The following is a 12,580-nucleotide window of genomic DNA, read 5'->3' on the forward strand; positions in this document are numbered from 1 at the left end:
CACACACACACACAGGTTTCCATGTTGTATGGATACATTTCATAGACGTAATGGTTTTATACTGTACAAACTGAATTTTCTATCCCTTAAACATACCTCTCAGGATTTTTTTTTTTTTTACTTTTTTAGATTTCCCAAAAAAAAATGTCCCAATAAGGTCCAAAATTACTGATATTACTATCCTTGAGATAAACACACTAAATGAGATGATATGGAAAATAAAAAGAGAAAAGACAGAGACAGAGACAAAACAAAAAGAAAAAATCAGTTCAGATGAGTAAAAAACTGTTATTTTAACATTTTAATTAGAATTATTAATTTTATAAAACAAAAACACATTACCGCACAACTAGTGTTGGCCAATTTCTAAACAAATGACTCTATGTCAAATGGCAACTTTAATGAATATAAAAACAAACAAAAATAAAAACAATTGAGGCAAAAAATCTGACCACTCTACTGTAAATCATCTTAGCTTTTCTGAGTCAGATATTCTCTCATTTAAGGGCTGTTTGGTTACTGTAACTTTGCCAAATGGGACAATTGTCCCACACATAAAATTCTACTAGAATTCCACTCGAGACACATGCTATAGCATACATTCGTCTGGAGATCCGCTCATTAAAACTCAAAGATGTCTGGTCTGGTCTTACACAAGCTCCCACTTTCTCTAATATTGGAACAATATTCTTTTTACAATGAGACCCATCAATACTGCATTTGTTCTGTACATACGACCCATAATCATGAACCTCCTGTTTGCGGTGCAAAAAAATTTGGGTTAGTCAAATTAGCAGGTTTCATTCCATCAATGTTCATGATTATTTCATATTCCACTGAATTTTTCAAGCAGGGTGAAGGCCGCCAGGACATTAACTATTAACACACTGCTGAGGCTCAAAGGCAAGATGCTTTTATTTGAAGCTGCATCCTCGAACACGCAGTCTAGCCTTCCCGAGATGAGTGCCTGGGGAGCTGTCACAAGCTTCACGACTGACGCTAACCTGAATGGATGAGAGAGAGGGGCTTTAGCAGAGCTAATGACGCCGCCTCAGGGATGATCCTCATTGTCATACTTGTTTAAACATGCATGCGCACATCTATCGACTGAATGCATGGAAAGCCAATAATGAGGAGACTGTTCATCATTTAAATGATCCTTCTGTTTATGAGACCTGCTGAATCAGGTCAGAGGTCAGAGATTAATGGTGTAAAACAGAGCTAAACAATGTTTAAAAATGCTTTTTAGGCAGCTCACTGTGTTCTGAAATGCAGCCATTGTCTCTTTTACTACCCTCAATCATCAACAAATGGCTTCACATAAGTAATAAAGGTATAGTTTACCCAAAAATTCTGTCATAGTATATTGATCCAACCCTGGATTCCTGACTTTCTTCCATCAAGCTCTAAAATTACTAGCAGCCTCATGAAATTACTGTAAAAGTATTCCAAATGACTTAAAGTCTGTGTTAAAGCAATTCAGAGAATAATTTCTAAACGCATTATAAATGTTAGAAGTGCAGAAAGTCTGTGAACTATATAGTGCTGAATTGTGGAGTTAAGACAATTAAACAGTTTTTCGCCATTTCTGTGTAGTTGCTACAGCCTACAGTTTGTTAGTTAGCTATGCCTTCATCAGGTAAATGCATCTTACCTGGTTGTGATCATTTACAAAACAGCTAGATATTTGACCATTGAGAGAGACGGCAGCTTTCCTGCAAGTGGGCGTGGTTTCAGCACAGACAGTGGACACGCCCCCAAAGTTTGAAAGCAGAGAATACTGCTTTTGATAACTTGTTTTTCTTAATTGTTTTTTTTTTTATCACTTTAATCACATTTGGCTGGGTGGTTAACATATTTTTCTGAGGTGAGACAAACTCAACATATGAGTGCGAAACAGACTGAAATAATAATAATATAAAAAAAAACAATGACTAAAAATTTCCAGTAAATCACAACAAATATGGTGCATGTAAGTTTAAAACCTAATTTTAAAATAAATCTGAATTACTCAAATAAAAAATAAATACAATACAATAAAATAAAAGCCCTCTATGCTCTTTCTGTATGTTTAATGTAAATTCAGTAGTAGTAAATAAAATAAGCATGAGCAGTGTGTGTTATTGGAATGGTACAGTATATGTATGTTTATGCATTCCCCTCAACTGTCAATCAATGCAGCCTCTCTCCCATTAAATTCTGTCCATCTCGCCTGAGGATGCGCTCTGTGCTCTGGTCTCATCACAGATGTGGACTTAAACTGGGATATTGACCGTTTCTGCCAACCAATTAGATCGGTGATTATAATCTTGCCATTTACTGTACTACATGTATCAAACAATTCATGTATAGTCTATGGTTGTGCTGTCTGAAGCTAGCAGGGCAGTTATTTAAAAAAACTGAAATCCTCTGGTAAAGATGACCTCTGCTAACACCTGTTCACAAGCACGCACACATGCACACACACATTAAAAACACAAGTGCTTTCAGCTATAGTTGCAAATAAGATTGAGCCCAAACACATACACATACAGTAATGAGCTCCACAGCTGTTCAGCTCCAGGCTGGGTGTTGCTCCTTTCGGGTGGGGTAGATGTTGGCGATCTCTTCTTACCTCTCTACTGGATCTCAATTAAACATTCATCTGTTTGCACACCAGCTGTTGCTGCAACGACTTGCTCCTTTTCACACACTGCTAAATACTGATAGCTAACGGACACAACATGCCTCTCTCTAGATCACGTATACACTCAAATATAATGAGCTATCAACACTCCATGTTTCCTTACCAATAGAGGCTTTCCTTTTGAGTATTCAATGCCAAAACATCAAACGCTTGGACAAATCTTGCCATTTCCCCCTCCTACCATGAAAGTTGCTCATCAAACTAATCCAAATCCATGTTTTCATCAAAGTACACACGCTGTACAAATACTAAACAGTTTCCCGGAGGATCTCAGAAAGGAAGCAAGATCAAACAGGCGGTGTGTATACCTGAGAGAATTATCGTGCAAATACAGTTAGTCATTCAGTCGTTCTTATGCGAAATGTCTTCAAGCTTTCGCCTCATGGCTTATGATGTTTCTTAAAACACAAAAACAAGAATCTTCTTTGTTTCAACACTTAAAACTCTCCTCAACTCAGAAACCTACCGCCACTCACATAAAATACTCTTCTAAAAGGGTCTGCATGAATTTTGATGAAATCACACTGTCACCGCAGTGAGAGCTGAGCTCCTCCTGAGGGAAGACAGGAAGAGACGATAAGTGTGAGGAGAAAAGATTTTCCCAGGTCAAGAATGTCTTTGGGGTTAGTTTATGTGCACGGTGGTCCACATGCACAATGTTGGCTTATTATATACTGTAATTGTGATTTATTCATAATTAGAAGAATTACCATATACATTTACATGACAGTGTTAAATGGACAAATGTAACAACAGACAGAATGATAGACAGAACAATAAACAGATAGATAGATAAACAGTAAAAGAGAAAGACAGACAGACCAATGATTACATGATGATCATTTATAGATACAGACTGATAAACAGGCAGACAATGGACAGATAGATCGATAAGCAGATAGAAAGAAAGACAGAACAATAAATAGCCAGAAAGAACAATGAACAGAATTAATGATAGATAGAATAAATGGCAATAGAAAGAATGATAGACAAACAGACAGATATAGATTTTACATAGATAGACCTTCCTATGGATGTGGAAGATCTATAATTTATTTACAATTCATTTACAATTAAGAATACAATTTAGAAGTGTACTCATTGTAGAGTTTCCTACAATGTCACAGTAAACTGGAGTGAAGACAAACAAAAAGAGAGCAAAAAAGTGTGAAAGAAAAGCGTAGTGGCAGAGGCACCAGAGAGAGGTGGACACATCCTGAAGCTGACTACCTGCACTGCCACAAAAATGCGATCTGCTAACAGGAAGCCAGGAGCATCTGGGAATATACGGACTGCAGCAATTAACTGTGCTGAGAGGGGAATCACTCTGGGGAATTAGCAGCGTCTTCACTGTGCTTCCCAGCAGCCACAGGCTGGGAATACGAAAGCAGTGGGACGCATGGTGAGGGGAGGAGCTGGTTGACAGTTAAGCCAACATCAGTGGGATTCCCTTGTTCGACTAGTTCACCCCTACTGAGCACAAAGTGCCACCCAAGGGAGAGGTTACACACACTCACAGAATATCCGTCTGCAGTCCATTAATGACACAGAGGATAAACAGCGTAACGGAATCACTCTTAACTAAGCTGTATTGTAGGTCAGAGTTTGTCAAAGTTTGAATTTACAGAAATGCTGTACACAGTTTCACCAGATGCACCATGATATGCAGTAATGGACCGGAAGTAAACATGAAAAAAAAAAAAAGTGAATCCAAAATTTTGAGAATGAACAATACTATTTATTTATTTATTTGTGATATAAAACAAATTTTGGGAAATGTATTATATCATATAAAATTTGTATGAATTATTTGATTGATTTTTTTTCCACAATTTTGCTTCAATGAAAGTAAAACAAATGAAGAAGTCAGTATCAAACATTTCCTTTTTTTAGTTGGAATGTAAAAAAAAAATAGCAGTTTACACTAATTTAGCACAATTAAACTACACAATATAATTAAAATAAATAAATAAAATCTGTAGCACTTTATTAAAGGGACCAATTCTCACCGTATTCTGACCATATTCTACATTGCTAATCCTACCCAATACCTAAACTTAACAACTACTTTCAAAGTTTCAAGGACACAAATCATTTTCGATAAGAGGGGCAGAAATAATCTAGAGTGGGAACAACCCTGTAAAGCTTGTCTTTTTGCTGTGTGAGTGCCAATGAAAAAGCCTCAGTTAGTTGCAAGCACCAAAAAGTGGATAAAACCTATCTCAAAAGTGGTGCAAGAGAAAATCGGTGGAAAATGGGTTAAAATTGTTCATGATATATGTATTTTTATATCTAAAGCAATTTTTCCCAAAATAATACCACTATTCGAAGCTCAGCCATTGTGGAGAGGATTTTCTGAAGCTGTCACCTACTGACCAAACTGAAATGGGTTGGATACTCGTATATGAGATGAATTATATTAATTGTTATCCTGTAATTCATTTGATATAGATTTTATTTTTAACACTACTCGGGCGGATTGTTCCATTCAGCTCTCCTCTCCCACGTCCTGTTACACTTCTCAGATTAACGTATGAAATGAGACACTGCTGAGGGTGTTGTTATGACCCCTATTCCCTCTTTCACACACTCCCTCTAAAGCAGTAGCAAACACAAAGAACTACTGCACAGCTTTAATAGTACAAAGTAGAAATTATGTGACTGAATGAACAGACAACAGACCACAAAAACCTCTGCTTACTGAAATAAGAATTCAAGAGCCTATAAGAAAACCAGACAAAAGCAATGCAAAGCCCTCAGAAAAGCAGTAAAAAAAAAAAAAAAAAAACGATCTAAAAAAAATCTGTCACGATTCCAGGTTCTAATAGTTAAATAGAGCTGGTCGATATATATGAATATCTTACAGAATGCTTACAATATCTTGTAAAATGTCAGTTAAAGTGAATTGGTTTAAAGCACTGACTAAATGTTTCATTTGTCATGCTTTAAAATGTAAAATATATTTTCAAAAAATGATATGCTGTATATACACACAAAACCACTCAAAAGATTAGGGTCAGGAAGTTTCTTCTTTTTAAAAGAAATGCTTTTATTCAGCAAGGATGCATTAAATTGTTCAAAAGTGACAGTACAGACATTTATAATGCTTCAAAAGATTTATTTTCAAAGAAATTAGTTCTTTTGAACTTCCTTTAAAGAGCCCTGAAAAAAAGTTATCATGGTTTCCACAAAAATATCAAGCAGCACAACTGTATTCAACAAAATATGAGCTTATTAGAAAACATCACGTGACACTGAAAAGATAATGGCTGCAGAAATGTCAGCTTTGCCATCACAGGAATCAATTTTATAATATATAAAAATAGAAAGCAGTTGTCAGTAAAGCCGGTTCTCTAATCAGCGGTTAATTCCATCAGGTGTGTGATTTCACATAGAGCAGCTATTACTACACAGAGCCGTTGTTAACTGAGAAGATGCTCTGAAAAACACTGGAAATGAAGTGGATTTGCGCATCTTCTCTATTAACAGCTGCTCTATGTGAAATCACGAACTTGAGGGAATTTACCGCTGATTAGAGAGCCGGCTTTACTGACGAGATGCGCATAACGATCGGCTGATCGTGATCGGAGCACCCCTAATATATATATATATATATATATATATATATATATATATATATATATATATAAACTTGATCCTACATGAACCAACAACTGCTGCTGGTTTAAAAACATCTGCTCTAATTTCATTTTAAGTTACTACAGTTTCATATTGTGTTTTATGTAATTCAATGGTGTTAAAAAGCTGAAAAATATTGCTAAAAATAATATGTGGGGGTGAAAAGTAATATGATTTATTTAGCTATATCGCCCAGCTTTAAAGCTGAGCAAACTCGTGGATGAGACGTGCTGCTGGGTTCTCTCAGAAACATTCAATTACACAATTCCACTTACATAACCTTCATTACATAACTTTTTCATTCTTCAGCCTTATAACTTTCCCTTAATGTACAGATGAATGCAGGAGCGTTCCAGCCGCTGTCCCTGACCTCACACTGGTATTGTGGTCCAGCTAAACCTCAATGTAATCCCAGCCCAAGGCAGGGTGAAAGCTCTTCACGCTTATAAAAGCACATACCATTACATTATTTCCTAAATTTCTGTCCCTCTTTCAGCACATCCCAAATAACACTAATGTTATCCTTTTTCAGCCAATTTCATAAGTTCCAGAAAGTCGTCCTTGTTTGTGTGGGTGAGATCAGTAAGCTCAGACGAGACAAGGACATTCAATTCAGACATCAGACGACAGAGAGACATTTAATGAAACATGGATGGAGAAGCTTACCTGTGAGTCAGCAGAGGGTCGAGACCACAGGTGGGCAGGACAGCAGAACATAAAGGAGAGGCAAGAAAAAGACAAGACAGTTAAGTTGTGGCATGTGGATTAAAAAAAATGAAGCACAGAGAATCACACCCGTGAAGCACACACGTGGGAAAGGAGGATGTATCATGTTTGTATTGCAATGAAAAGGTAATGAAGAAAATTAGATTAAAATGCAAGACTTTTGCTGGAAGGTGAAAAAGTAGGATGAGAGTGGATGAGACTTTTTAAAATGTAGCATTTAAGTGAGCGGTGGAGGGTTTTCTAAAGGGGTGGTCTAGGCGAGGCAATGTGAGATATGGAGGTGTTCTTCCAGCAGGCTGCTTTCTTGCATCTGTCATCTGTCTCTGTCAGCGCGTGAATTCTCATACACGACTCTCTGAGCTCAGCAGAGCGCAGCTGTCTGCCCTCTCTCATGACAGGCAGCAGGACAGTGAGATGCCCGTCACCGCAAAGAAGAGCTACACCTGATGCTAAGAGTCGGTCTGAATGAAATCTGCAAATTGTTTTACATTTTGGGCATAGAATCTGCAGAATTCAATGGAATAGATGGAAAAGAGTTGCAGATAATAGTTTATTTTCTAAATACTGCAATTTAATGTGCATTGAGCACAGTATGCAAGACATTACTAGGTTAATTTTGTCGCATATAACATGTATGTGATATTTTATTATGAGTGGTCAAACATGTAAACGTATCATTTTGGGGAGTTTGGGATGGGACTATTTGTTTGATCTGGTTTTGGGAAACTCATTTGTGCAATTCCATTTGTTGCTACTGGCACAGAAATTACATGCTTTACTTTTAATGTGGTAATGTGTTAAAGGGTTAGTTTTACCCCAAATTCATCTTTTACTCACCCTCACATCATTCTAAACCTTTATGACTAAACCTTCTTCTGCAACCCAAAAAGAGACATTTTAATAAATGTTTCAGCTGGCTTTTTATCCAAGTATACCAAGTAACAAGTAACCAAGACCCTTTAAATATGAGCAAAGTATTAAGCAGATTAAGTAAAATATTTAATAAACAAATAATCTAGGAGCAAGGACCATGCATAACCTTGTGAAAGACAGCAGTTTGAAAGCAGAACGTGTGGAATTCATGTATGTCTATGAGTTTTTTCTAAGCATATCAACAGAATCCCTATTAAATATGCACCGTCACTTGTGGGGAATACAGACTGGGTCACTGTGGTGTCAATCTCAGTCCATGAACTGGGAACTATATTATGCCTTCCACATGTGGGCAATGAACCTCTTGGGCAGGTTTGTGTTATTCCTTTGTTGTTGTTTTTTTGCAGCAAACAAAGATGGATTGTATTCTCATAGACACCAGAGAACAGCGTTTCCTTTCCAAACCTGGTCAATGCTTCATCCTCCATTTCCATTCCATAAATCTCACAAAGGGCTGCAGGTCATCTACACACAAAACCAAGCAAAACAGCTATTGAAAAACCCTAAACAGCTCATCTTTATATGGGTGGCACTAATTTTCACACACACACAAAAGAGAACAGAACCCCAATAAGTAGTGCCTCAGAGCTACAATAATTCTGAAACAGACTCCAAAAGAGAGAAAATACCTCCATTCCCACTCTGTGTTTGGCCCAGAGCCCCATATACGCATTCTTCAGCCAAACCTCTAAGAGTTTACTGCATAATTACAGTCAAAAACACAGGGGCTGATATATTAACAACAGCTACCGCTGGGCTTTGACCTTATCACTCCTTTTGAAGTGCATAGTGAGTAAGGGAGAGAGAAAACAGAAAAAAAAAAGTAAAATTATTTTGGGAAAGGTCACACGGCTCCCATAGCAGCTTGCTACACTATGTATCTGCCATCTATATAGCATGCTAATTCCCATAGCCGGAGGGACGCCTTGTTAAAATCAAAGTGCTGCATGTATATGGATGCATTTACACACTAAGACCTGATCTGACCTGACCTGATGTTTACATTCAGTTTATATGTAAACATAACCTGCACTGTTTATGGTAATACACCACCAAGATATGCTAGAATGCCAGCAGCAATATATAGCTTTGATAGTTTTTAGTTTTATTTAAAAATAGGTTTACAGTGCAATGCAATGGATTTTTTTTAAATAATTGTATTTTTTTCACATTTTATAATAATAAAAATACGTATATATATATATATATATATATATATATATATATATATATATATATATATATATATATAATATTTTCAGTAATATATCACACAATCTGAAACATCCTGCGACTTATATTTCAAACAAAACACCAATAGTTTCAGTTTTCCTTCAAGTATACATATGTTTAGGCTATAGGCTTTTGTTTACAAGGAATGATGTTTATATGAATGCCACTATAATTTATTAAATATAATGATATATGTATCAAGTGAATGATACATATATCATTATATATATCAGTCAGAACTAATCATTTAGATTTTGTGTACCTCAATTTGTTTTATACATTCACACCATGTCAGAACTTTAATGATTTTCTTGTTGAAATCCTTTACAGCAATGCAAAAAAAGATTTAGTGACGGATGAGAGCACTTTTAAGAATATGGCACCAACTGTAACTAACACTCTAGAATGAAACACTGGCTTTTGTGGCCGACGTCCTCAAACCAATAAAGTTAAAGAAAAAAGCAAACAGAAAAATTTAAAGAAAAAGTTAAATATATGGACTCGTACTGCTCATGCGGACTTGAGAGAGTGCATTTCAGGTGATTATATTACATTACATAGTGTTACATTCCACTGTCCTATTGCCACCATTGCAATTAATAGCATGCAAAAATATGTAAATGTTTCTGAATGTAATAATTTCATCCGAAGACATTATCTCAATCTGTTCACAGTAAATCTTTTATAATGTTTCACACCTGTTGTGAAACGTGTTAAAAACTTGAAGGATTTCTCCAAGGTGATATCACTTAGCAACTTCATTTCCACATGGCTGTTTCCTGTCTCCGCGCTACCTGGCGATATCTGAGCGAGCGAGTGAAAGTGGCAGTAATATCAGAGTTCTTCTATGGCAAGCGAACGCTTTTGGTCCAATTACCGTATCTTTGGCTCTAACCCGCCATTAATGTGGGAATGATTAGGCTGATTTCCTTCATTCATTGAGTCAGGAGAAAGAGTCATAGAGCCAATCAAGTGGTTGGGGATTATTAGTCTGCCATGATTGACATGGGCCAGTGGTGGCAGAGTTACACCCCTACTCTTTACGAGAAGTTAGGACTCACACAGACCACAGGGTGAGCACCCCATGCTGGCCAAACTAACACCTCTTCCAACAGCAACTCAACTCAACTCAGGAGGTCTGCCATCCAGGTACTGACCAGGCTCAAACCCTGCTTAGCTTCAGTGGGCAACCAGTCTTGGGCTGCAGGGTGATATGTCTGTGGCATTCATTCACACTCGGTTTTGCTAAACCAGCCTCACGAGGGGTCCGAGGTGGACCGAACGGCCCCCTGCCTGCTCCCCACAGCTGTAATTTGAAACTGTTTGCATGTAAATGGAATTACGTCTGCAAAGTGTGAAATCAAGCTGGTCGGGCTGCCCCTCCTGCCAAATGCAATTACATGGACTCACGCTTCAGCCGAACCGTAGCTCCTCGTTAAACGCCGGCCAGAACTAATTGTACAGAGCTGTTACGGAACCCAAGATGGAGAAAAAACGAGCAGGATCCTCCAAGCTAAAAGCAGTCAGTTAGAAATGCAATTACAGCAGAGGAGAAGACGTCCGGGCTGACAGTAGAGGTTACAATGACTGAAGCACTTGGTGTGTGATAGCCCATTACCAGTCCGCATGATAGTTTCAATCAGCATATAATAGCTGTGCATTCTGACGAAACTACATTTTTTGCAAGCAACATATGAATCGCAATTATTTGATTATGTAATAATAGATGTTTTGCCATTGCCTGATGTTGTGGATGGCCCTGGAGAGCGTGAAATGGGCTTTTTCCCTGTCTGTCGCCTTTCAAGTCACAGCTTGTGTGCTGACAGGATAGTCTCTAGAGAAGGGCTCGGGACTGTGCTTTATTTTTCTCATGGTGCCATCAGTTAACGTCATTTTCCTGTGTATTCAAAATGATTAGTCACATGGTATGAACTGGTAAGGTGGCTGGCTCTAAACTTTAGTGTTTCACATGAGAAAATGTGCTATCAAGAGCTGAATACACACTGGCAAAATTGCCATACCATACATTTAGATTTTACATACAGTACAGACCAAAAGTTTGGACACACCTTCTCATTCAAAGAGTTTTCTTTATTTTCATGACTATGAAAATTGTAGAGTCACACTGAAGGCATCAAGGGCTATTTGACCAAGAAGAAGAGTGATGGGGTGCTGCGCCAGATGACCTGGCCTCCACAGTCACCGGACCTGAACCCAATCGAGATGGTTTAGGGGTGAGCTGGACCGCAGACAGAAGGCAAAAGGGCCAACAAGTGCTAAGCATTTCTCGGGGAACTCCTTCAAGACTGTTGGAAGACCATTTCATGTGACTACCTCTTGAAGCTCATCAAGAGAATGCCAAGAGTGTGCAAAGCAGTCATCAAAGCAAAAGGTGGCTACTTTGAAGAACCTAGAATGAGACATATTTTCAGTTTTTTTCACTTTTTTGTTATGTATATAATTCCATATATAATTCCACATGTGTTAATTCATAGTTTTGATGCCTTCAGTGTGAATCTACAATTTTCATAGTCATGAAAATAAAGAAAACTCTTTGAATGAGAAGGTGTGTCCAAACTTTTAGTCTGTACTGTACATTTACCTTATCCATCATATAATGGTCGCTTAAATTTAATCATTAAGAAACACTAACAATTTCAATAAATAGTTTACCCAAAAATTTACATTTGTTTAAAATGTGCTCACTCTAAAGCCATCCAAGAAATGTAGAAATTTAAGAAATTTAGCATTATATCACTTGTTCACCTATGATCCATTGGTGAACAAGTGATATAAAGCTAAATTTCTTAAATTTTTAAATAAATCTAAATAAATATGCATTGAATGGCTGCCATCAGAGTGAAAGTTTAAACAGCTGATAAAAACATCACAACATACAAGCAGTGTGTTGGTAATAAACAAAACCATCCTTAAAACAATTCTAACTGATATACGCATTCTCTGTCAATAATATTATTTTCTACATTTAGCAGATGCTTTTATCCAAGGCGATTTAAAGTGCATTCAGGCTATACATTCTTTAATCAGTATGTGTGTACCCTTGGAATTGAACCCACAACCTGTGCTGCCAACGCAATGCTCTACCACTGAGCCTTAGGAACAGTATTTTCCTGAATCAGGAAAGAAATATGCACAGATCAAGCAAAAACAGTCCAAAACTTTTCTAAACAAACATGTTGGTGGATTTATAAAAATATTCAAACACAACAGGGGATGGAGAAGGAGTTCCCTCTGGAGAAGGAGTTATTATGGGCCGGCATTTTGGCCAGAAATTATTATTTAAAGGTAAAACCCATTAATAATGGATGTGTGTTTAAAGAAACGAAGCATTTGGAACCACAG

At 37.3% G+C, this 12,580-nt stretch overlaps 1 protein-coding gene across 1 annotated transcript in view; it reads right to left on the bottom strand.

The window, feature by feature from the left end:
* Positions 1-6,763: 6,763 nt before the first annotated feature.
* LOC113037685 (heparan-sulfate 6-O-sulfotransferase 1-A-like) overlaps positions 6,764-12,580 on the bottom strand; it is a 38,790-nt gene continuing 32,973 nt past the window's right edge. Inside the window, exon 2 of the mRNA XM_026195002.1 lies at positions 6,764-6,991. Coding sequence (XP_026050787.1) covers positions 6,988-6,991 — 4 coding nt within the window. The 3' untranslated portion in view covers positions 6,764-6,987. The remainder of the gene's footprint in view (positions 6,992-12,580) is intronic.

The sequence above is a fragment of the Carassius auratus genome, chromosome 2 (genome assembly GCF_003368295.1).
Source record: "Carassius auratus strain Wakin chromosome 2, ASM336829v1, whole genome shotgun sequence".
Lineage (NCBI taxonomy): Eukaryota > Metazoa > Chordata > Actinopteri > Cypriniformes > Cyprinidae > Carassius > Carassius auratus.